Source organism: Varanus komodoensis, unplaced genomic scaffold (genome assembly GCF_004798865.1).
Source record: "Varanus komodoensis strain SLA01 unplaced genomic scaffold, ASM479886v1 scaffold3, whole genome shotgun sequence".
In the NCBI taxonomy this organism is placed as follows: domain Eukaryota; kingdom Metazoa; phylum Chordata; class Lepidosauria; order Squamata; family Varanidae; genus Varanus; species Varanus komodoensis.
Genome location: NW_025335761.1, coordinates 21,868,596 through 21,895,359, shown reverse-complemented (window position 1 = coordinate 21,895,359; position 26,764 = coordinate 21,868,596). Strand labels below are relative to the sequence as shown.

The 26,764-nt window shown below is 42.8% G+C and overlaps 1 protein-coding gene across 4 annotated transcripts in view; it reads right to left on the bottom strand.

The window, feature by feature from the left end:
* Positions 1-26,547, bottom strand: part of PLCB2 (phospholipase C beta 2) — a 66,726-nt gene extending 40,179 nt beyond the window's left edge. For 3 of the 4 annotated variants that reach the window (XM_044436785.1, XM_044436787.1, XM_044436789.1), the window contains exons 1-11: positions 26,207-26,547; positions 19,308-19,385; positions 13,980-14,048; positions 12,125-12,265; positions 10,977-11,056; positions 9,856-9,909; positions 8,061-8,136; positions 6,701-6,801; positions 5,683-5,849; positions 4,857-5,003; positions 3,881-4,038 (exon numbers count right to left, since the gene is read on the bottom strand). In XM_044436785.1, coding sequence (XP_044292720.1) covers positions 3,881-4,038; positions 4,857-5,003; positions 5,683-5,849; positions 6,701-6,801; positions 8,061-8,136; positions 9,856-9,909; positions 10,977-11,056; positions 12,125-12,265; positions 13,980-14,048; positions 19,308-19,385; positions 26,207-26,290 — 1,155 coding nt within the window. In that variant the 5' untranslated portion in view covers positions 26,291-26,547. The remainder of the gene's footprint in view (positions 1-3,880; positions 4,039-4,856; positions 5,004-5,682; positions 5,850-6,700; positions 6,802-8,060; positions 8,137-9,855; positions 9,910-10,976; positions 11,057-12,124; positions 12,266-13,979; positions 14,049-19,307; positions 19,386-26,206) is intronic. The other variant, XM_044436788.1, reaches the window with a different exon arrangement.
* Positions 26,548-26,764: the final 217 nt, after the last annotated feature.

Sequence of the window (26,764 nt, the reverse complement as noted above, 5' to 3'; positions counted from 1 at the left end):
ATTCTGACCCCACAAAACAGGTCATTGTATTAACATCTGAAGGGAGCTTTTGTTCCCAAAGAGGCCTTGTCTTGGATGAATGATATCATAATTCATAATACATGTTTTGCAGATTGAAAGACCCAAACGCAGTCCCTGATAGCATCTCCAGGTAGGGGTTGAAAAACTCTGTTTGAAATGCTCAGGAGCTGCTACCAGTCAGTCACCTGCACTAAGTTGGATGGACCAATAATCAGAGTAAGGCAGTTTTCAGTACCCTGAATGTATACTCAGCAGACAACTGTAGACAGTTGCAGTTCTGTGATGAGCCAATACATTTGTAAGTGCACATCACTGAACTCATGCTTTACATTTTTCTGTAAATATTTGAGCCTTCTTTATGTGAGATTTATTCCACAGCTTTGCTGAGGCTTCTTTCATTTTTGTTGCAGGAGTAAAAATATGTTGCTTACATGGGAGTTTTTCCAGTGCATTGTATTTTTCTGCATTTCTACATTTTCTGTTACCCAACTAGAAGGAGGGTCTGTGTTATAGCACACTGTAGTGGATTTGCACCTCCCATAAGGATTTTGATCTGGTGCATTGCAGTTGAAAATTAAATACCTTGCAAATACCCTGCTCAAAACCAACCTAAGAAGACTGCAGAAACACAGGAGAGACTTTGGAGGATGATAAAATTAAGAAAAGGCTCCACAAACTTGTGTGAACAAGGGATCATGGGAGCAGAATAAAGGCTTTGTGTAGAGAAGGTCTCAAAATGCCTTAAGTGTGCAAAATGCTCCCCAGAGACCAACAGTTCAGGACATTTAGCTACATCCATGAGTGCTAACTTTCCCAAAGCAAATCCAGCAGACAGTTCCTTGGCATTATTTATTTATTCAGAAACAATATTTCTTGCAAAACCTCCATTCATCTGCCATTAACTTTTCTTTATTCCTCTGGTAATTGGTAGGTTACATTTGCACTGCTTTCCCTACAATTATCCGCCTTTTCTTTCTCTGTTCACTCTATGACATTGTGCAACTGTAAACTATATTATTTGATAACAGCACATAACCGTTCAGTGGCAAACAGAACTCTTGGTACCATATGCAGCATTGGGAAAGTCAACTGGATCTAACCAGGGATTGTCATGGCTCCAAGGTTCCATATTACCTCTTGAAAGCAACTCATCTGGACTGAGTAAGCAGTGGATGGCTGGGGGAGGCTGCAGCTTGAACTACCTTTCAAAGAGTGTTGTGGGTTCAAAATAGGAGAGAGTTACCTCCCCAGGCCACAGCTATTTTGGAAAGGAAGACAGCCATAGGAAGGAATGGGAGAGGGGAGGATCCATATCCGTTATGTAAGCTAGAATGAAAGGTGCATGCTGTGCTAATGACCTGCAATTCTTTTGCAAGATTCATTGTTGTGGTGTGGAGCAATCCTTCCATGCAATTATAGCTCCAGTGAAACACAATGGGCGCTATTTTCTCTGCACATTGTGTGCTGCCATGTCAAGGTACCTATGATGTCATAAGATTGTGAAGGTAAAATTATGAACATTAAAATCTGCAAGCATACTAAACGAGTTAATCATTAGAGGGGGAAGAGCCTTTTATCCTTCTTTATGCCCTACTGCAAGAAGGGCTGACAGCACTGTAGGGTGGCTACTTACACAGAGCCAAAAAAAGAAAACAAAGAGGGCACCAATTTGTACAAAAATTGCATAGATTCACATTTAGAAAGAGTTACTATAAATTAAATAGAACTTTGGTACATCTCACTGCAATGGGCAAGTCTATTACCAGGTGACTTATGCATCTGCCCCATCTCCTACCCAGGCCTTAATTGCTGATGAGCATCCTCAGGGCCGCTGCTGCTTTCTCTTCTTTTGGTTCTTCACCTTTAAACCAGACTTGGCCTACACAGCCCTTCAAACTGAAGATGCCCTCAAACAGAAGGCAGGCTCCTGACAGCACTTCAAACAAAGGACTGCCATCTGTACAAGACACATAGCTATGCAAGACACAAATTCCTTCTTTTGTTCAAGGCTCTGACCAGAAGAAAACTGTGCAGGGTCTTCAAGAGGGTGGTAATAGGTGGAGGGAAGATAACCTGGGGAGTAAGCAGGATTCTTGACCATTTATCATGTAGTCACATTATTAATGATGGACACATCTGTAGTATGATACATGCATATAGAAGTTCCTGTGTTTTGACATTCTTATATCTCTGTGTCTTGTTTAGTGCCACATTAAAACTACTGACACTGAAAATGGCCAAAGCAAACAAACAGGAGATTTACGCTAGATCCTCTTCTATTTATGAGGGAACACAGTCACAGTATTCATGCAAAATGAGTTTATCACAGTTGGGCACATACTAATGAATACAGTGTAATGACACAAGGTGAGCGTGTATTGCATGCAAATGCAATTGTGGGAGAAGCTACAAAACTGGAAAGGGAATAAGTGCAGGGAAGTGAGTTTTCTGTGGATTTGCATATTTTTAGGCTCAGTTAGCTATGTGAAGGTGTCAAGGATGAATGTCAAGGATGAAGGTGTCAAGAATGAAAGACAGCTCATGGAGAAGGAGACAGTGTGTTGCTGCTTGCTCCTGTGTTCCCAACTTGCATGGGATGAAGCCAGAAGGACCAGCGGCCCCATTTCCTTCCACCCAAATGCAAACAAGTACTCTCCTCCTCTGTAGACTTCCCCACAAGTTGGCTCCATTAAAGTCAGTGTGGCCTAATTGTGAACAGGGCCAGTAAAGATAACCTGATTTATTTCTGAGTGGAATGGATTCCAGCTACTTGCTTCTTGAGCAACAGGACAAAGGAGACAACTGGGAAGGCTTGAAAAGTTTCTTAATTTTTTTCAAAGGGAGGGAGCATTTGCCAGGCAGAGAGACAGTGAAGATGACTAGTGGGGGGGGGGGGGGTTCAAAGGAAGGGGAAAAACCAATGAGCGTCTCTGGCTTGTTGCCACTTTACTGCACCTCTGCTAGAAGACTTCCTTCCCCACCCACCTTGGCAGTCCAAGGGCTAAATGAAACCATTTCTTGCAGACCACAGAACAGTACCACAAGCTTAGCACACACAAATATATTGAGAGAAAACCACAATATATATAAAGAAACTGTGATATAACAGGCTGTCTTGGGAGAAATAGTGCAAGAGAATAGGTTGAGTCAGGTATTGCAAAGCCAATAAAAATGCCTGATGTGGATTTGCCCAAAGTTTTCCTACAGGAGGCATTTTTGTACAGTTATCATTGGCTATTGGTATTTCGGGATTCTTTAAATGACATTGTGAGCCTTCAGTTTCACTTATGTGTGTGAAGATCACTTTGGTGTGATTTTTTAAAACAAGGAAAGTACTTTAAAATGGAAAGTGGAAAAGCAAATGGAAATGTTCTTTGTGCAGGACCCGGATCTCAGTTCTGCAATGAAACTGAAAATAGCTATATCCCAGCAACAGTTTCCTGTGTAAAAGTCCAAAAGGAGAACCAACAGAGATACATGTGAAGTTTTGTATGCATGGGGTAGAGAGGATGACAACAACCCAAAATCAGATGAGCTGGTTTGTATGAAGAATGCATAGCTTAGCTGTGCTATACATTAAACATATTGAGATATTATGTTTTGGATACATCAATAAAACCACAGTTTTCATATCACAGGAAGCAATAGTTCCACTGTATTCTAAAACACTCAGACCTCCTATCAAGTTCTGTATCTAGTTCTCGGTGCTGCACTTTTAAGAATTATATGGGCAAATTCAAGAATATTGTTACATGGTTTTCATTTGTCTTTTGGGATTTTATAAGCCATTCTTGAAATCTAATTGAATAGTGGAGTATAATTGCCTCAATCAAACAAGAGAAAAGTAAGTGGTCTTTACCTTGAACAATATTTCTGTTGTCATGGTGAACCCATGCGTGATGATCGGCTCCTCGTCTGGAGGGCGCCCCTTCCAGCAATCCAGTTCCACACAGCGGCAGCCAGCCAAAAGGGTCTGGCGATACATTTCAGGAGATGAGATTCCTGAAAACTGCCCAGCTGCAAAGAAGGGCAGAAGGAGGAAAGAGAAGTCTGACATTACACAGGGAGCCTCATTTTCCAATGTACTATAGAAGAAGAGAGGGAAGTATTTTTCTCTGCACACAAATATTCTAGTAAGCACCTTGGAGGCTCTTAGTGATCTAGGAAGCAGCCTCATTCTGTATCAAACTATTGCTCCATTTAGCCCAATCTGCCTACTCAGACAAGCATTGGCACTCCAGGATCTCAGGATCCTGAACACCTTTCACATCTGCTGCTGCCTGAATCTTTTTTAAAATGGAGATGCCAGGGACTGAACCGAGGACCTTCTCCAGGCAAACCACATGCTCTGTCACTGAAGTATGGTCCCATTCCCACTTCATTTAGCGATGGCCCTTGATGCCTGAGGCTATTACTTTCACCAAAAGAAGGGTGACCTCTTGTAGGCATCCACTTGCTCTCCTCCCCGTCATGCAAAAGCCACATCATATAAGGTTGAAACACCACACTACATTTTGAAGGTACAGGCTTTTGTTGCCAGCTGGCTTTTGGTCAGTAGATTTGGTCTGATAACTGTCACTGCCCATCACTCTCCAGCTGGAATACTTTACTGGTAGAGTTAGAACTAGAAATCATCAGGGCAGAGCAGAGATATTACTGGAAGGCCTGATACAACCTGTCCCCCCCCCCCCCCCGGCCCCTGTTTATCCCTGCAGAACTGCTCAGTGCTTGTACAAGAAGCCCCACCATGGTTCCCAATATGGAGCCGTGTGCATCATTAGCCTTTTGCAATAAAATAATAGTTAAAATGCGCATGTCTCTCTGCGGAGGCATACCTGTCAGGTAGGTGTTGTGGGATGAATTGATGAAATAGTGGGACAGTGGCTGGCTCATATCCTGGTGCAGCAATAGCTTGTCCTGGGACACTATGCTGTTTTCTGGGCCACACAGAAACCAGACCATTCCCTCTGGAGACAGCTGTCCTGTAAGATAAAGCAACATTATTACTGGTAGTGCAATACAAGACCTGAAGTAGCTGACCATGGCTGCTCCTGCTGCAGTTCTCTGTTGCAAGGTGCTGGACCTCAGGCTCTTGGGTCAAATTTGGCTTGCTGAAGATCCCAAAGCAGCCCCCTCAGATACCCCACATGGACCCTCCCCCTTCTTTGGCATCAGAGAAACATAGGACCGTAGAACCGTAGAGTTGGAAGGCCACAGAGTCCAACCTGTGGATCCTGCAGTGGACCAACTTTTTCTGAGTCATGAGGATTCTGCAGATATGGAGACCAGTTTTTTTAATGGCTGGGGGGATTTGTGTTAACTGTCAATGTGTATTAGTAAAAGTGTATGCAGACAATAGCTTCTTGCTTTGGCTCCTAACTCTTCCAGGTCAATGGAGGAGGAGAGAGAAACATTCTAAAATTTATTTATAAAATGAATAGCACTTTTCCATTGAAAATTCTGAACTGATAGACCAGACCTTAAAAATAGCTTCATTTACTAATAATTTAAAAAGTAGACATTACTTTCCATATGCAAAACCTGTGCTTTTTCGCTGACCAATGGCCTCCATTTTTACCATTTTAAGTGTCCCTTTGGTGCTTGTGTTGACTCTAGCTTTGGACTGATGACAAAAATTCATTCTGGTGGAAAAGGACTTACCTCTCTGAATATTCATCATACTGGGCTCATATTTCTCTATGAGATCCTGGACTTGCTCTGGCTTAGCTGGGGGGAAAAGCGTGTCATTGAGGTGGGAATCTCGCTGTTTCTTGTTGATAAATGTTGTCAGGTGATGTTTGGTCATGTATGGCTTGGCCTTTGAATGACTTAGGAAAGACAGTGGAAGGAGAAGAAAGAATATTCTTAGGTGCCTTGGAAAAACTCTCTTCAGCAGCAAGAACTTTTCCTAAATACCTTTGCATAGTTTTGATCTGATGTGCTTTTTCGTATACTTTCCTTGTCCAATATACTTTATGTGGGGTGACTGCAGTTTTCACATATTAGAGATTTATTTATTTATTTATTACTTTTCTATACCATCCCTTCACAGACATCTTGGGACAGTTCACAACAAATTAATAAAAGAATAAAAATAGAAATACGAGTGGCAGTTGCACAGCATCCGAGATACTGCTGGGATCACAGAGCTTCACAGAGATGAAGACTGAGATAAGTCTCTGGGTGTGTACATTGATGTATGTGGACCAAAATATATGTGTGAATGGAGTCAGAGTTATCACATGGGGGGGGGGATAGTGACTCCTACTCAGTGGGGATCCTCATCTATTGCAACTTTTAATTTGAGCTTTGCAGGAGCTATCAATGGTGCTGAATTCTGCCCCTAAAATAGGTGCAGCACCATCAGTCTATGAAGCTCCAAATAGAAACTGCTGTGGATAAGGAGACCTATGGACATAGGAGTCACTAGCCTTCCCCAGGGATAGTTTTGCCAGCTAATAAAAATGCATTTTGCTGGGTGGTTATTTGACTTTGGATTTACACCGCATGCAAACACACAGACTCCAAAGAGGCTGGTGTGAAACTAATAGCAATAGCACCGCAAGAACTGCCAAAATTTTTAAAAAGAGGAACTGTGCAAGGTTCTTAGTGTATCTCTCAGTCTCTCTCTGCACATGCAGTATCCCCGTCCTTGCCCTGTTGCACAAAGGAGGCTTACTGTGAAGTAAATATCTCGTCAATCTCTGGCCGAGGGCATAGTTTCATCAGGAATGTTTTGTACACAGATTCAGGGAAGTCTTCTGGATTGATACCATCATTCTGGAAACAAAAGATCAACCAAAGATCAACTCATGGTTGGTGTTGTGTTTATTTTATTTTATTTTTTATTTCCAACCGGCCCAATTTATACTGCTGTCTGAATGGTTTACAATTGACAAATACAGTACAAAATGCACATAACAATAAAAACATCATAAAGTTCATTGTCACAACTTTCAACGAGCTCCATTTCCACAATGAAATGTGCTGAAGGGGGCTTCCTGATTCTATTGGACTCTAGAGCCTGGACTCACAGGATAAAGTCTGTGCCTTAGGGCTGCTGCACAAATGGAGAGGATTTTTTGGTTTCAGTATTTTTGGTGTTAGTATTTCTTCATGTGTTTTGGGACTAAGACCTCATATTGAACACAAGATCCTTCTGAGGCTGAGCTCAGAGATTATTAAGGCTGGGACAGGTCTGCAGGGATCTACTGAGCTGCACACTGGAGCCCAAGTGGCCACTCAACCAAAGTCCTCCCCACTAAAAAAAAGGATAGAAAAAAAGCACAAGGATTTGTATGAAACTGTATGGGATTCTCTCTCTCTCTCTCTCTCTCTCTCTCTCTCTCTCTCTCTGTGTGTCTGTGTGTCTGTGTGTCTCTGTGTCTCTGTGTGCCTCTGTGTGCCTCTGTGTCTGTGAGTCTGTGTAGAGACAAATAAAGAAATTATTACTATAATTTAAATATAAATTCAACACTCTGTCTGTTGGAAGCCGTCCTGAGGCTTATGCGAATGGGACAGCATACAAAAACTCCAAACAAACAAACAAACAAACAAACAAATCTGGGTGCTAACTGATGAGCAATTTCAGGACCTTCACTGCTCTCTTAAAACTAAACTTCCAGGAAACCAGAAGCAGCTGGACTGAACAGCCCATCAGACAGAGGATACTTTCCAGCAGAGGACTGTCCTCTGACAGGTTGGTCTTCAAACAGAGAATTGTCTTCTGTAAAGTAGATCACATGGTTACCCTAACTGGAACAGCACATTTGGATGTCGCAATGTCTGAACTTGAAGCTGCTTAGCCAGCTGGGGAATGCTCGGAGTTGTAGGATTGTCAAATGCATAGGATTGCATCTTTAGTCATGCTTAGAGTTAGCTGGGAAAAAATAACTTACATTATTACTAACATAAATCCCTGATTTGAATGGGTTTGGTCTAAGTGTGACTAAGTCTGGATCTAACACAGTAAACCAATTTAATTCTGTACTGTAAATATGCTTAATGCCTATGACAGTGTAAACCAAGATGATACTCACTTTTCCCTTTGGAAGGTGGCAAGCACTTAATGCAGCTTCTACTCTTTTTCTGTCTGCAGGAAATGCTTGAAAAATACTGATGGATAAAGAAAAAAAAGTAAGCTAGACGTGGAGTTGGTAGGAGAGAATTACCTGGCAAGATTTCCAGTGGGAAAGAGAATCCATAGACTGGGAAGAACAGATGATACTGGAGATAGGTGGGCAGGGAGAAAATGTATGTTGGCTAGGCTACGTTAGGAGATCCCATTATTCATGTGGTGTAGAACCAGTATGGCATAGTGGCTGGAATGCTGGACTGGGACTCCAGAGATCTGGGTCCTTGTCCCCACTCAGCCATAAAGTTCACTGGGAGACTTTGGTCCTGTCACTAATTCTTAGCCTAACCTACCTCACAGGGCTATTGTGAAGATACAGCTGAGTGGAGACTGGAACCAGGGTTCCCTAATTCAAACACTTTAACTACAACACCACACTTGCCCTCTTAAAAGGGCTAACTTTATGCATAACCCACACCCCTGTATTTTTGTTCAGCCAAAGGAAAGGAAAGGAAAGGAAAGGAAAGGAAAGGAAAGGAAAGGAAAGGAAAGGGGCTATTTCTGTCAGCCGAACTATGCTATAGGTTTTCTTCCTCCTTGAGGTTTTCTTCCAGCACGAAGGGAAGGGTAAAGCCTATGGATATTTCTTTCTCCTTTAGCAGTATGGGGAGAAGCAGGAAAAGAGGTTGGGGACTCATTCAGGCTGAGAGCTTTTCTGCACAAAACTGTTAAAACTGATGTTAATAATCAGTACCTACTTTCAGTTTTGTCACAAAACTGAGATTCAAGCACTACACAATAAATGTTGCCTTTCTTCCTTATTGACTATGTAAGTTCAAGGTGGCACTGTGGTATGCAGGAACAGCACAAATACACAAGACAAAACTGCAGTTTCTTTCACCAATTGGAAATATCATCCCATTTTCCCTGCTCTAAAAAACTGACTAAAAGTGCTGGCTATATACAAAAAGTGAAACTGGAGGGTCACCACATCACATGAATTTGCTCATGCTTGTATAAGGATGAGCAAATACACAATAAATGGCTCATTTAGACAAGCCTTGAGGGTCATGTGATCTACTGGTTAGAGTCCTGAACTAAAATTGTAGTGAACCAAATCTCCATTCATGAAGCTCTCTGCTGACCTCAGGCTGGTCCCTCTTTCTCAGCCTGACATTCCTTATAGGATTGTTCAAAGGAAAAACATGGGGAACCACAGAGGCCACCTTGAGTTCCTTGGAATAAGCAAAGCTCATATATTGTGAAATGTTCTCCCAGCTGAAGCCAGCTGGGCACACCAACCTACTTATCTTTTTGGTGACTGGTTAAGACTGACTCCTCCTCCCAGACATTTGGCAGCATATGATGCAACTTTTAACAACCAGTGTTAGGTCTTGGTGTTGTATGTTTAAGTGCTTTTAGCTGTTTTACACTTTTTGATTCATGTGTATCCTAAAGATTTTACGTTATGCTTTTGGTATGCTACAGTCTAAATTTTAATTTCTGTGAACTGCTCAGAGAGCTTTGACTATTGGGCAGCATAGGCATGAAATATAAGGAAACAAATAAATGAAACAGTGTGAGTGCTGTAGAGCACAGCTGATTTGAAACCTGACAAAATTTACCTCAGTCTCTCCCTGCCACCCCCGCCCCCGCCCCACTTCCCTCTTGAAATAAATCCCAAGGAAAAGGATTGGCTAGGCAGCTCTTTGTCCTAGTTTCTCAGGTTTGGCCTAAGCATGCATGAATGCCATACTCACTTCTTGACTGGAATTTTCCCCTCAGCATTCAGCTGTGTCTTCAGCTTCACTAGTCTGTGGAAAGATCAAAAGAGGCAATCCTTCATTGGTTCTGAATCCCACAAAGGGGAAAGACAAAAAGGAGTGAGGGAAGGAAGACAGGAAAAGGTGAGATACCGATTAGAATATGTGTATGCCTGTTCATGCCTCAGTGACAGCTATTTCTGAACACTCAGGGGTAAATAAAGGTGAGATGTGATGCTGAAATTAAATTTCTCATTACTTTTCTCAGTGTCATTGCTTTTGCAGTGACTGGAAAGAATTGGTTCTATTTGTTAATTTAGTACATTTCTAATACAGCTAATAACGTAATCTCCAATAGTGTAGCGTAGTAGCAATGACACAGCCTTATTGTTGATCTATTGCAATTACTGGAACTCATGGTTTTCATAAACTGCTTTATGAAATACTGGCACCTTGCCTTTGGTTTCTTTTCTTCTCTATTTCTTCTTCTACTACTACTAATTATTATTATAATTTATGTATATCTAACCTTTTTTCCTCTTGTGAAGATCCCAAGCAGCTTGCATAGCTCCATTTTATCCTCACAAAAACAACCCTGTGAGGTAGGCTGGGCTGAGAGTGAATCACCCAGTGAGCTTCTGGCTGAGTGGGGACTAGAAACTGGATCTCCCAGGTCCTCAGTCCAACACTTTAACCACTATACCACACTGGCTCTTTTATAAAATGGAGGCAGAGAAAAGCAACAGAATAATGCAATATATCAGGTGCCCTGTTCAGGCTTCTGGCCAGAATACTATAAGTGGTAAGGGGCTGAAGCAGGACATTCCCATTCCCCTCCCCAGCTTTTCCTTTTCTGGCTGGCTTCCATGGTTGCTGAGAGTGCCCTCTTCTCTTTGGGCCATTTTTTGCAGGGTGCAGTAGGGGATTACTTCTCTAAAAAAAGTGGGGTGCTGGACTCCTGCAAGCCTTGGGATATCCCTAGGCATTATAAGGCATCCGCCTAGTTTTAATGTGGCTCCACTTTGGTTCTGTTTCTGTTGTCACTTGCCACTTGGATTTGCTGCTAGGTGAGTGATAGGAAAGCTTTGGAAGTGCAGACTTAGCTGATGAGTGCTTACATTTTTTCCAGGAAGCTGTAACGGGAAGCATTTAATATAAAGGGGTTCCTAACAATGCTCATGACATCATCTGCCCAATTCTGAAAAAAAAGCCAAGTGTAGAAGTTTACAGTGGAAAATTATATTGTGCAACAATCAGAGTTTCAGCATGACTGAAGAGCTGTCCTATGATTCTTTCCTTGTTAAAGTCATGATCCCAATAACAGCAACATTTAAATCAACAGATGCCAGTAAATGTGTGTTGAATCAGGTCCTCTTTTCACATACCTGCCAAAAATGAAAGGACACTTCACACTACACATACCTGTCTAGAGTAAATCCAGGATACAAATTAACTTATTGCATTTATGCGCAATCTTTCCTCCAAGCAGTTTAAGGTAAAGTACATCGTTTTTGCTTGGGGCCAGGCAGTGAGCTCTCTGGCTGGGTGTGGACGTGTACCTGAGTCTCCCCAGAACTTGTCTAACTACTGCACTGTGCTGCTTGATTTGATACAACAGTCTATCAGATTATTGCCCCCCAAACCAAGTCAAATCAAACTTATGGTCAGGAATTTTGTAACTTCACAGCCAGACTATGAAATAAATAACAGTTATTATTATATTAGATTTCTAATATAATAATTAGAAGGATTTTTTCCCTCTTGTGATGAACCCAAGGGTGGTAACATAGTCCCTCTCTTCTCCATTTTATCCTCACATCCCTTTGAGGTAGATTTGGCTGAGAGTCCGTGACTGGCCCAAAATCACTCCACAGTGGTTCAAGTGTTGGCCAGGAATGAGAACCCAGATGCCCCAAGTCCCAGGACAGCACTCCAACCACTGTGCCACACTGGCTGTCTCGAGGGTGGAAGACACATTGCAAACCGTCCACTCAGCTGGCTGAGCAAGGATTAAAAGCTGTATCTCATATCCAAATCCCACACCACAGGCAAGATGCCACACTGCTTCTGTCAAAGTGGTGCCACTGTGTGGCTGCTAGGATAGGTGAGAACAGTGCAAAATAAACTACTCCTGCTCTGAACAAAGTGTAATCACACTTCAAAAAATAATGTAGCAGTACTACACAGTGCCTGTCTTCCCTTCTGTTTGAGTTGGTTCCAGGACACTTCACAGTGCTCCGTCTGGCACCGTTGAGTGCTCTAATACCTTTCCAACATTTTCTTTATAAGATACAAAATTGTGAAAGGTGAGATCCACCATATCAGGACCAGAAACCACTGTCAATGTCTTGAGAAAGAAGTTATTCTCTGGGAAATCCAAATTGAAAACCTCTCGGAGCTTCTGGCTCTGCAAAGGAAAAACAAGCATAAGTATCCTAAGTATGAGAGGAAATAGGCAAATCACCTCCTTGAAGCAATCTTCTGCTTTAAATTCAAAGTGGATTTTGAAGAGCAGAAAAGGGCATCCTCTCTCTCTCTCTCTCTCTCTCTCTCTCTCTCTCTCTCTCTCTCTCTCACACACACACACACACACACAGAATGTTATTGCATTTTTTAGAAAAGTTTACCAACTTGTTTCTTCCCCTAGATTATTTTACTTCTGACAGAAATGCTAAGAATGGGATTTATTGCTGTTCAGTCGCTAAGTTGTGCCAGACTCTTCATGACCCCATGGACAACATTCCTCCAGGTTGTCCTGTCCTCCACCATCCCCCAGAGTCTACCCAAGCCCACACCCTCCACTCCAGTCACCCCATCCAGCCACCTCAACCTCTGAAGAACGGGATTAGCTGGTACAAAAACACAGGATGTGTTAGAATATCCTCTGGTGCAGATTTGGGGATAACAGAGGGAGGGAAGGAGAAAAAAGTCTGCTATGCAAGTGGAAATCCACCTGTATGACAGCGGGTGCCATCCAACATGTCACACTATTCCCAGTTGGCTGAGTTCACATGACACAACAACACACCCTGGCAATAATTACCCATGATAAGCCTGACAGACTTATTATAGAATACTTTGCTCCCCGCACCCCATCCTTTCCCCTCATACCTCCAACAGTATCCCTGGAACACCACAGAAAGAAGTGAGTCTCCTCCCTCTGTCAGCAGCAATCATGAGTCAATGTTGGCTCGCCATGGCTGTCCCTTTAATTCCCCCTCCTCCCAAGATGGCAAAAGAAGGGTGCAGAGGCAGCTCTTGCTATCCCCTTAAGGGACAGGCTGGAGCTACCCCTTCAGAGTGCCCTTGGACACCTTTCACAGGCTACCCTTGCGTGCCCTCTATGTTCTGGTGCTTCTTGTTTCTACACAAGTGGGTGCCATTTTCCCCCCTTAGTTGTCTCCATTGTGCAACAAGGGGCAAGTGCAACAGGTGCAAGTTCCAAGCTCAGCTGTGACGAAGCACAGAAAGGTGCACACTGCACAATTGCCCCAGCCAAAGTTGGACATTGCTTCCCCCACCCCTGCTTTCAATGGCTGGCCCACAGCAAGCAAGCCACCCTCTGAAGGCACAAGGGCTCGCTTGCTGAGAAAGACCTGAGTTTTTTGCAAATAGTCCTCCCTTCCAGGCAAGAACCTTCTCTTGGGTTCCTCACAAGAGGAAACAAGGTGGGATAAAAATGCAATATGATAAGAACATAATCTTGTCCTGATGGTACCACTACTCCATCTCCCAGATATGGAAGGAAGGACAACCTTGTGCATGACCCATTTGCACTACACACAGAGTTTACTGTAGGAATGAACTATAGCAGCTCCTTGTGCTTCTGCTGTTAAAGCAGCCTCAGAGTCGTGTTGGATCCTGCATGAAGTAGCAGTCTAGCCCTGCTTCCAGATAGGCCAGGGCTGCCAATCAAAAGGCAGTGTGGGCATCTTTGCCTGCTTAACAGATGTTTGGTGGCAAAAATAAAGATGGGAGAAGTGGTTGGAAAACATGGGAAGGTTACAAATGGGAAATGAATTTTGGACCCTTTGTAAAATTCTGTTTTTGAGGCAAGCTTCATCTTAGGAGCACACTCGAATCCAGAAGAAATGATGTTATATACTTTTCCACAAACTCACCTTCGGTATCTTGGCAAATTTCCCTATTCTAGTGTCTCGAATGCTTGTTATCTCCAAAAATTCCATTTCCTGAAAAACAGCAAAAGCTAGCATTTAAGCCTTGAGTAACTTGAAAGGGAAGAACACCACTTGCTTCAACACTCATGTTACTCTCTGCAGTGTCTAATTCATAAAAAAAACATGCTCAAAGAGAATTCATTTGCATAAATGCTACTGACCTGCCTAGGTGGTTTACTCCAACAAATTCTATTGGAACAGGCTCAGAGCAATTCTTTATTGGACCAGCACAAAGATAGCTAGTTAAAAATCAAGCTGATGATCAAAACCATGTATGCAGCATATATCTGAGAAAATGTGATTTCTTGTTAGCTTGTATCGCAACTGCTCCCATCAGGCCAAAGGGGGCGGGGGTGATATAAGGAATGTTCCCTGATATTTTTGCATAAAACCAAATTTCTTCCTGATTTTTCGCCAACTGCCTTCTTGCAAACAAATATCTCAGAAAACCAAGGGACTCAGTGAAGGTTGAAAACAGAACAGGAAAAAGAAAGATCCACATAAATGGCATGTTGGGAGACTGAATTTCAACCCTGCCAATTTCCCTAAATTTAAATTACTTTAAATCTGACCACTCTCTAACTCTGCACACTCTCATATAATATTAATAGGCCATTTAATAAGATGGCATCACCCCAGGATCCACACAGCAAATGAGGATATCCACTGTAGTTGTTCTCCACACTGTTCTTTCATATGCGTTCTGCATGGTGCAAGTCAAGGCCACCTGGGGCATTTTTTGGGCTGGAGAACAGGTGATATCAGGGGTCCCATTATGGCCCCCTACAAGGGCTCATGCATGCATAATACTGGGGCACCTTAGGTAATATTTCTTAGTCAAGGATGGAACCATTATGACCCCATTTACATGTTGAGATTAAAGGCTGGCCCAAGACACCTTGCTACCTGAGGTGAAGGATCAAACGGCAACCCCCACACACAAAACACCCCATTCCACATTCAAAAAGGGCCTGAGTATAGCTGAATCTTATTGCAACACAGCAGGTGGGTCTTATTCCCTTTTCCACCTGAGATAGTCCCGGAGGGAAATGCAGGCTGAGCAACACCTGTGGCTCACACACTCTTCACCACTTTGCTGCTCCCCCAGCATCTGCCACCTGAGGTGGCTGTTTCATTTTGCCTAATATCAGGATTCAGGACCATCTTACTGTCTCTATCCAAAAGACCAATGAAGACTTAGAGCAATATACCAAGAACCCTGGTGAGCATTGTGGCAGGGCCCCTGGTTGAATTCATGGAAATCCTAACTCATCTGAATCCGCTGCAGAATTCTCTGACATCAGAGACATCAACAACAACAACAACAACAACAACACTGCTTGCCAACCCTAATTAAAAATCCCAAGTATGTGCAGTTCAGTATTTTAAAGTCAATTAATTTATAGCAACATCACGCCTTCCTGAATAAACACAGAGTTTGTTGCTGTTACTCTAATGAACCCACCATCTGCCATTCCCTGAGTAGTCATTTGCAGTGGGAACTGGGCTGTCAGGCCCCAAGGTGCAGCTCTAGCTGCACACAGGCTGTGTAAGGAATTCCCAAATTTTCTTAAACCAAACCAGCCAAAAAGCCACATCCATTGGAAGCAGAGAAGCTATGTGCATATGTGTGGGGAGCACGGTCTGGATATGACCGGCTCTGTCCTTAACCCCTTTCCTGCTGTGCACTTTCTCACTTCATGACCTGCCCTTTCAAACCTGTGCCTGGACATCAGCAAATGGGTGGAAGGAAAGGAGCAGGAGATGTGCACACACAACTTCTCCATCTTTTCAACAAAGAAACAGGCCAGTGAACTGATTCTCTCATGAAGTATCTTAGAGGATAACTTTTGAAAGATCCCATGGAATCCCATGACATGCACACCTGTATATGTGTGGATTGCACGTGTGAATGAGTGAATGAATGAATGAGCACAGTTGCTATGTAACCATTTTTGGTAGTGATAGCTTGAATAACAGAATCAGAATCCTGCTCTGGGACAACCCCTAGAAAAGCAGCATGGGTAACTCATTCCTATGCATCTTTTGTACACTGGTTTGCATTCATGGCATCAAAGTAATCCCATGAGTGCCAAACTTGTTTTGGAGGAGGGATTTTTGTTGGTTTGGTCAACAGCATTGAAGCTCACCTTTCCTCAGTCACAAGCATTCTTTGTGAGTGGGAAACCAGGCAGCCAGTGGCCTCTCCCAGGATGCACTTAAACAAACCACTATTCTATGCTGAGATTTGTTTATTTTGTTTAATGGTCAAATCAAATACTATCACATTTCCTAGGCAAATGAATCACCTGAGTTCCCACCTCTCTCAGAAAATGCCTCAATTCCTTTGATACATTACGTAATTTCTACAGCCAACAAAGTGCAAAACAGGCCCCACTTCAATGGATAGAAGAACATAGGAAGAGCCATGCAGGATCAGCCCAAAGCTCAATATCCTGTTCATGCAGTGACTAGCCAAGTGCCAGTCAGATACTTCAGTCCCTAGAGAATCCATCCCTAACTCTCAATGTCCTTCCACAAGGCATCTTTACAAGACTGACTTCACAGACTCACAGAAACAGTATTGTGCTTCTGCTTGTATTGTGCTTCTGCTTTCTGTGCTTCCATGGAACGTTAGAAGGGAAAACTGGCATTCCCCTCTGAATCAAAATGAGTGGCTTGTGCACATGTTTTATGCTGCAGAGGGCAATCCTTTAGATAAAGGACTGTTGGGTCCAGATCCAATCTCTACTACAGTCATGTGGAGATGTCTGAATTAAGGCTCCCTTTGCATGTTGCTGAGGAACACGAAAAGCTGAGGCCTGAGTTGCTTGCATGGTTTCTGGCTACTTATGCTTGAATCTCCATCTGACTGGCAGTATGGAATTTTTTGCCATAAAATTGCAGGTGCCAATATGCTATAAACAAAATAAAATAAAATAAAATGTTGTGCTGTTGTGTTGTTAATCTGCCATGAAGATCATGCAGCTTTGCCTGGAAATCTGCATCTGTCTGTCTGTGACTTTCTGAATTCTATATACAAATGCGAGCCTGGTGGTTCAGTCTCGCATGAACACTTCCAAGCTAGCTCAGGGATTGCAGGGCAGGCCATGAAGCATGACCACCTCTATCCCTCCATACTCCAGCACTGCCACCCAATTTCCTCAAATGTAGCCACCTCCCTCTGCCAGGGCCAGCCTTCTTTCCTGAAAAATAAGCCAGTGTGGTGTAGTGGTTCAGAGTGGGAAACTGAGACCCAGGCCATCTGAGTTCTAGCCCCCGCTCAGCCATGGAGCCAACTGGGTGACTTTGGGCCAGTCACCCAGGAAAAAGTGGGATATAAATAGAATAAATAAAATAATTAAATAAACAAGCAGCTTCATACCCTGCCGGTGGGATTCCTGGAAGTATCTGCTTTGCCAGTGCAGGATGCTACAGCTAAATGGACCCATAGTCTGACCCAGCAGGGATCGTCTTACTTCTTATGAGTTGAGGTGGACCACCACACATTCCTAGGCCTCTAACCTGGCAGGGTGCACACTTACTGGTTTAGGGTGGCCATGTGTCTTACGTTATTGAGGACCACCCTTTGTCTGAAGGACTATCCAGTCCATGTCTAACTTAAAGATAACAAACCATAAGAATGGAGCGCGGGTGAAGGCTCTGAAGCTGCCTATCAGCAGCTGCCACGTAGATTACAGATTGAGGCATGCAGGTCCCAGAGTCAGTCTTCTCTACTATGGCAAAATGTGTTGTATCTTTATTATAAATTGGCACACATGCATATGAACTAAAATATGCAATACAGTGGAAATTGGTGTCCTCATTTGTCCTATTCTGGGCTGGTACATTTCCTCTTTTTTTTTTTTTTTTTTTTAGCAATGTGCAGTTAGCCACCCTACACTGCTATCATCTTTGAATCTTATCTCATTCTCAAGCTTTAGCTTCTTTATGACCTAGGATAGCCTTCCCTAACCTGATGCTCTCTGCTTGTTTTTGACTTTTTGCTCCAATCAGCCCCAGTCAGCACAGCCAATGGTCAGGAACCCTAGGAGCTGTGGTCCAAAACATCTGCAAGGCACCAAGCTAAGGAAGTTTGGCTAGGAGGAAGCAACCTTGGACCACAACTGCTGACTTAACTGAAAAGCAGAACTAAACAAGCATAGCCTCTACAGCTCTTTTCATGGCATTTCCCTGCACTCCCCACCCTTGCACTAAGAAAGAAAGGAGTTTCTGTGCATTATTGCTTCTCAACTCTGAATCACCCTGTCTCCACATTGTGAACAACCATTCTTTTCTGTGATTTGTCACTTCTGGGCACGGCACTGGAGGCCCTTCCTTACTTTTTAAAGCAGCTATTATGTGCAATAGGATGCACACCTACCAAATAGCTCTGGGTGGAACAGAGCGCCTTGGAACAAACAAGGGTTCTAAGGATGAAGGGACAGTACTCAGTATGGCAAGGTGAAGCCAATGCATTTATTTTCCTTTCTTGCTCTTCCTTTGAGCAAAAGATCATGTCCACTATGTTCTGTAATAACAGTGGTTTCATTTTTAGAAGCCTGGCCTACTTTGAGCTGCAGTTTTATATTGCTGGCTGTTTGCCAAGACTGCTGTTTACTGCTTATGATACAGTAAAGTTTGCAAGTCCTTTACTTCCTGGATTCAGTCTACTGCAGTTTGCCACTTCTGCTAACACAGGGATAGAAAGGTGACTTTTGCCTGGGACTCTAATTTCTTGCTGCATAAAAACAGATATAATGCAGACCGAGCATGGTCCCTTCTCAACATTATGACACAGATTTTCATATAAGCTCTATATTTAAATTTGCACATTTAGATATAATTAATATAATCTAAACAGAAAGACAAAGAGATAATACAACTTACCATAGTGGGTTAAGTTGAAGTGTCTCTCCTAAGGCAAAGTAGTTATTGGCAATAAGAGCTTTAAGCAAGAAAACACTCATGTTTTTTGATCCCTTCTGCTTTGCCTCTGGCTCCACAAATTACTAGAATGTGACTCCCAAAAGTTTCTGTGAAACCAAATTTGCCTATTGGATTGAAAGAGGTTGTTCATCCCTACCCTGATACCTTGGGCATCCACTACCAGTCTAGTACTAGTGCAGGCAGTACTAGCTTTGATGGACCAGTGGTCTGATTTAAGACATGTGGCAATTCCACAGATCCATTCAGCTTTCCTGTGTGTTTCAAAGATTGAAGTATATTTAATGTCACCATCTCCAGTGGAATACAAAGGTCAGGATTTACCTTACTCTGAAATGTCCAGTATAGGTAATATCCCTTTGGATCCACCCGTAGAATGACAGGAAAAGCATTTGTGGAATCCTGGAAAAAGCAAAAAGATAAATAGATCAGAAACATTATTTTACGTGTCTTCATACAGCTGTGAGTGAATGAAAACAGAGACGGCATTAGTTGGACTAGATGACAGTAATGGTTCGACTATGTCCTATGCTATGATTCTGTTTATTTCCACACATATTTAGGAAATGTTGTTCAAATAAATAGAGAAATTGTCTCTTATAAAAGAAATACAAGCACCTCTGCAATTGTTTGGGCTGGATATCTAGCATTCACCTTTTCCAGTCCACTGTCCTGCATCTTCTTGATTACCAGAATGTTCTTCACATCTAGATCTGAGTCCTAGGCAGGAGTTCATGCAGAACACATGAAGGTCTAACTGGAAGCTGGGTGTGGAGGGACACTGAGAGCAGACTTTACACGTTCACCCAGATCCTCTATATCAGGGGTCTCAAACTCGCAGCCCGCGGGCCAATTGCCAGGACAGGCGGGGCACGGGGGAGGGGCCCTGTGGCCTACAAAGCGCCGGCGGCGCCCGGGCCGGCCGTGGGATGAGCGGCCCACCACCACTGCAGTGGTGGAATACTTGATGCGGCCCAGCCTCACCCAGACTCTACTTCCAGCGGCCCCCAGGTAAGTTGAGTTTGAGACCCCTGCTCTATATACTTTCATCCTACATGCAGGTAGACACTTGCATGTTACATGCTATAGATATACATCCTGAAAAATTTGTGAATTCAGTCTACACATTTCTTTCACTAGAAAATGGCAGACTCTTCCAAATATCAAAAATAGTTCAGTGCTGCAGATTTATTGAAGTATGCATCTGTGCTTAGCCTCAGTTGCACAAATTCAGTGATTTCTGAAATTGGAACCCAAAGGTATTAAGATGAAAGGACAGACACAGGTGAGAGACATGAAGAGATCATTAATTCTGGAAGAGTTGAGGACACACACTAAATTACAATCTACTGAGCCTGGCACCAACCAGATGAGTTGATGACAACTTCCATCATTCCCAGCCAACTGGTCAACAAACTTGCTGCTTGGGGATCATGGGATCTGTCACAAAGATGAGAGCAGGGAACTTTCCTAAATCATGCAAGTGCAGGACATGGAATAACAGGAAGTTAAGGAAGCTCAAGTTACAGGAGGCCAGATTCTGGCTAGATATCAGGAAGAACTTGCTAACTGTTGGAGCAGTACAACAATGGAATCAATTATCTGGGGAGGATGTGAGCTCTCCCACACTGGAGGCATTCAAGATGCAACAGGACAGCCATCTGAGATGGACAGTTGAACATGGTGTCCTTCACTGAGTAGGGGGTTGGACCTGATGGCTCTCTACCCCCTTCAAACTCAAGTACTCTCTGATTCAATGATGTATAATCCAAACTCAAATCAAGTTAATTAGGAAATCAAGTTAACTGTTCAAGCCAAAAAAAAAGCAACCAAGCAAATCAAGCATTTTCAAGGGGTAAAGTCTTTGCACCAACAAATTAGAATCATAGGCATGCTTGAACTGAGAGACCTTCATAGCAAATCTGGCTGTATTAAACAGAATAGGCTTCAACATGCTAGGTAGCTAATAATTTTATCCGTTTTAAGAGCCTTCCAATGCTAACTTTACTTCAAATATTTTTCCTTGCAATTTTAAACAACTCAGGTAAAACATAACATATGGTATCTTCAGCCAACTTGCATTCACAGATACTGAATTTTGTTCTCGGGCAATTTTAATCCACCTCTCTTCCAAAAACAAATTGATTTACATTGTCTGAAAGTGCAAGGTTTGCAGTGGAAAGGTGAAATATGGTGAGCCTGGGGCAAATATTTCTCTTCTCCATGCTGGAACAGGAGAGTGATTAGAAAATGTAATCAATATCAATAACAGCAAATAATTCCTGTTATCACTTTTTAAGGATTTTCTCAGCTAGACCATATAGGATTTGTAATCCATCATGTCTGGATAGCGTCAGGTTGAGAAAAGCTGCTCTAAAAGAAAAGTCTGTGATATTTTTGTCAGCTTCAATGGATTTATTTTTAATTTTTGCTGATGCTTCAATAAGTCTGTGGTTTTATTGCTTTCTATTTATTTGAAGCTTTTTTAACAGAAGGAAACAAAAATAAAAGGAGAGGAGAGGAACGAAAAGTCTGCACCAATCTTTCAAGTTACAAGATTCATTATTTGGGGAGATAAGGAGCTGTTCTTAGCAGAGTTAGCAGTGTGACTCTGATTCCCAACTCTCCCTCAGTTGCAGTCTGATGAAATGCCTGCTGCTCAATGATGCTCTCTTATTTTGTTTGTTTTTAAACCGACAAGGGTCTAATTTCTGAAGATTGGCTCATGCATTCACCAAATCCATATTCCACCTTCATTGATAGCACACACTTTGATTTGCAACTGGAGATGGATTGGAAATCAATATGGAAGTTAGGTCAGTGCCTATGTTTTTCCATTCTGAGGGGTTCAGCCTAATATTACATCACCCATTACTTGGAGCTGATTTTAATTCTGCAAATACTTATGGCATGCAGAAGATCTGAGCTGTACTACATCATGCAGAATGAAGCCCTTGATGGGATCTAATTTATTTATTTATTTATTTATTTATTTATTTATTTATTAAAACATTTTTATGCCGCCCCATTTGCCGAAGCCTCGGGGCGGCTTACAACAAAAAATTAAAATAACATTTTAAAATATATACAATAAAATACATATATGTAATATAAAACAAACACTATAAAACAAGCCGCCCTGGCCAAATAAAATTCAATAATATTAACATTTAAAATACTGCTTAAATAAAAAGGTCTTCGCCTGGCGCCGAAAAACAAATAACGACGGCGCCAGGCGGACCTCTCTGGGGAGCGCATTCCATAACTTAGGCGCCACCGCTGAGAAAGCCCTCTTCCGAGTAACCACCCTCCTAACTTCTTCCACAGAGGGCTCCCGGAGAAGGGCCTCTCCCGCCGATCTCAGGGGGCAGCTGGGCATATAAGGATGTAAGCGCTCCTTCAGGTAACCAGGACCCAAGCCGTTTAGGGCTTTATAGGTCATTACCAACACCTTGAATTTAAGGAGAATTCTGTTTAATAAGTATAGTCATAGTAGACTAGAGTACCCCTGAAAATGGCAGTCTCCACTGATAGAAACACACACTTGCTGAGTCAGTTCACCATGGCGACAGACACAAATTTTACGGAAGAATGCTATAAAAAAGTCCTGACTTGACCTGGTTTGGCCATTGGGTCAGAAACATGTTGAAAGTCTGTTGAGTTCAAATGGAACTAATGTTCAACTGCTTAACATCCCCAGGGCTTGGCTTATATAGCCACATTACTGTCCTTGTGCAGGTGCGTAGTGAGATTTAATGGCTTGCTGTACATGCACTGAAGCTTCCAAAGCAACACAGATTAATGACACGATTGACCGTGTGCCATCGGGAGGCTCCTGTGCACATGAAGGGGAGCGTTCCCCATCTGGAGTGTTCTCCAAACCATGCGAGGGCTTACGGCTTGCACGACCAGTGGCGTGATGACACCCCCATAGTATGCCATTGCACCTTACTAGTTGCGGTGAGGTGACCTCATGGAGATATTACAGCACCACACTGGACTCTGTATTTGCCAGTATTCATCAGGGACATCGTTTTAAACAGGCGGCTCTTTCTGCTTAATTCAAAGTCTGGCATTAATCTCCTTCAAGCTTTTTAAAATTAGTACCAGCTTATTCAAGATATGTGAAGACTGACTGTAGTTAACTTAGTTTTGAAAGATCTTTGCATTGATATATAAAAGAGAATGGCTGTACATAAAATAGTTGCCTGTTCAACAAACTTTTCAAAAACAGTTTGGTGCATTTGTGTCTGCACGCCCCTGGACAGTCTCACATGTGACTTTGCAGTCAGCACTTCAGCATTTAAAGGCAGGCGGAAGGAACATGAAAGAACAAGAGTTCACCATTTGATCTTATCCCATGTAACGCTCTAACAAGAAGATGAGAAAAGGAAGCCATTGATCAGTTTATCATTTTCTCTCTCATGCTCACTTGCAATAATCTTTTAGATACTTTTTTGTTTTGTGTTAGAAAGCAAAAGGATAGTAGCATCTCAGATTCATACAAAATCTTCTTCTCATGCTTAGTACAACTTTTAATATCTTAGATGCATAACATGAGCAGGATGCATGACCCATCAACTCAGGTCTTTTCCTGCAACAGTACAGAAATGTGACTGTTAGCTAAGAGCTGACTCATGTAAAACTTTTCTTCTTTTTTTTGCACGCACAGGCCATCCTGACCATCTCCAGGAGACCAAATGCAATGTGACCTCAATCCCAGGTATAATCAGCAGCAATTGTTGTGATACTGTTCCAGCGTCCATGTTCAGGGCATTTACCATGGACTAAGCCCCAGTTCATACTCAAGCTGGGCCTCATTTTGTTAAGTGGGAGAGCAGTATAGGCCCCTTTCCCACAAAGATAACACTGCATGTGAAGCAGGCCTTCTCTAAGGAGGCCCAGGAGTCGACTGGTTTCATTTGCATGATTCCCCCTCCCTCTTTTTGGAAGGGAAGACTCACGTGAGTCAGTCCTCTTTGTAGACTGTTGTATGCATGATGCATTTACTCTTCCTCCACAATGCCACTGTGCACCATTCCCTCCAGAGTGCACATGGAGAGTCACCCTCAGTAAATATACGCAGTGATGACACCCGAAAAATATTGAGAAGAAACAATGTGGGGACAAGCATTTTTCACTTTCCAAAAGAGAAATGATGGTATATTGTACTTGTTCACCCTCATCTTAAGCATATATTATCTGGAGGATGTTTTATTGCTTTTGGTGGAATTATCTTTCAAATATGCATGCTAAGGATTGTAGTCATATTTTAATTTCTAAGTTAGTTTTCAACTCACTTTTCAGGCAGTATCCACTGTTAGTCTAACCTAAGCACTATTTATTTCATAGGGTGTAGTCTAAGTTGTTGTTGTTGTTAGTTAGTTGGGAAGTCTTGTCCGACCCATCACAACCCCATGGACAACATTCCTCCAGGCCTTCCTGTCCTCCGCCATCCCCCGGAGTCAACCTAAGCTCACACCAGCTGCTTCAGTGACTCCATCTAGCCACCTCATTCTCTGCCGTCCCCTTCTTCTTTTGCCATCTATTGTTCCCAGCATTAGACTCTTCTCCAAGGAGTCCTTCCTTCTCATTAAGTGGCCAAAGTATTTGAGTTTCACCTTCAGTATCTGGTCTTCAGTCAGGGTTGAGCTCCTCTAGGACTGACCGGTCTAAGTAGGATTACAATAAATACAACCCATAACTATTCATCTGAAAGGGCCTTCCTTCAGGAAACCACAGTGACCCAACAATGGGGGTGTTTTGAGACACCTCTCCAGAGAGGTACTTGACCCTTTGCTCTGTCCAGTGCTGCATGTCCAATCCACACATTATAGGAAGGTTACAGGGCAAAGGTGAGCTTGGTTTAAAGCTCACCCTAGGCAAGAACATACCAGGCAAGCCATTATCTATCGGTCTTCATAGTCCCAGTCCACCTCCTGCAATACAGGGGTAATAGCTCTTGCCTACATCACCTGGCTTTTGTAAGGCTTACTGAGGTAATGTACGTGATGCTCTCTGAACACATCAAAGCACTATATAAGTGCTTCTGAGGCACAATTCTGTGTGTGTTTCGACAGAAAACAGCATGGCTGATTGGGGAAAGCTGGGGATTGTAGGACCTGTTTCTGCCTGAAAATACATCAGGTCACACCCTTCATTTATGTGTTGATTGTCCTTCCTGGCACAGATTCATCTGGGGTGCTCTCTCTCCCCCTCCCTTTCTTTAACAGGGCAAAGTCAATTTGCACATTTGCCTGCTGATTCACTTTTATAAAAAGTGGCCTGTGGCTATGTATTTGATGCTACCATGTATTTGATACTACCATGTTTATTTTTTAATTTCTTTATGCACGTTTTACTAGAAGAAGTATTTTGAAAGCCTCATTGAGGCCTGTCTTGAATATTATTTAAAGCATGTTTATCCTGCTCCTCAGTCAAAAAAGCTCCACCCATTTATCAAGACAGATTATTATTTCTCCATAGGAATGCCTTTCCACAAGATAGCCAGAACTGATCAGATACTGGATCCGCACACAGATATTGGAGGACTTGCAGGCCTACAACAACTACATAACCAATGGTCATCGTTCTTTTTTCTTACTCACCATCCATTGCTTTCCCTGATCCCACTTACATATCACCAAGAGAGGGAGGAAGATGAGGATAAGAGTTACATAAAAATCACAGAAGCTAACTTTTATGCATAGCTGCAAATGTAAATATAATTGCTCTGTTTTGAATAGAAACCGATGGCAACAGCTTATCATATTGGAGGTGGGGATGACCGAGAAGACTGTGTGCCCCTCAGGCTGCACTCTGGTGCTCCTGGGGCAAGCCTCTCCAGGGTCTCTGCTGCTCTGCTTTTTATGGCTGCCTTTGAACTGGACTTGGACCAGCCTGTCCTTCCCATACAAGACACCTGCAGATTCAGGATGGCTTTTCAGATAGAGCACTGGCCTCTGCAAAACAGTCACCCTAATCCTTCAAGACAAGTCCACATTCATAGACTGCACTGACGGATACATTTCTCCTTGCAAATGCTGGGGCAAATGGTACACATCCATCCATTTCCTACTCCCCAGAAGGCTATTGCAGATGCCAGCCCAGCAGCACATTATTATTTTTAATCAATTTGTTTGGAACGTGTCTAGGCTGCCTCTGAGAGCAGGAGGCTTCCCAGTGCCGTGATGCAGTAATAAAAAGAAAGGTTTGGTACTCACATCATCCCACTTGATGAAGCGTTCACCTTTCGTCATGTACTCCTTTACCTCAGGGGGGGTCAGAATAGGGGTAAGCACCGACATTTTAAGAGTTAATCTTGTCACTGGATCATGGGGCTCTCTTGTTCTTGGCTGCCTTGTTTTCTGACCTCTGGACCTCTTCCTCAGCTAGGGTTCTCTGGCTGCTCCACGACCAAACATGATTTATAGTCCTGAGAGAAAAATGAGATGGTTCCCCGAGGAGAATGCAGAGATAGTGATCTGCATGGCAAATGACCCTCTTTCCAAAGCAAACAGGTGAACCCAGACAGACCAGAGACTGTGGGGATAAGAAAGGCAGAGACAGAAAATCAATGTGCTGCTCCTTAAAACTGCAGAAAGCCACAAGTGAGGGCTTCCTGTTATCAGCTTCCTCATAAATGCTTCTACTTCACTCACCAGCTGATTCATAAAGTATTTCAAAAGCCTAGAAGGAATTTCAAAGGTCCTTTTCAAAACTGTCTATTTAGAACCACTTCCTCTCTTACAAGCTGCAGGAGAACTGTTATTTGAACAAAA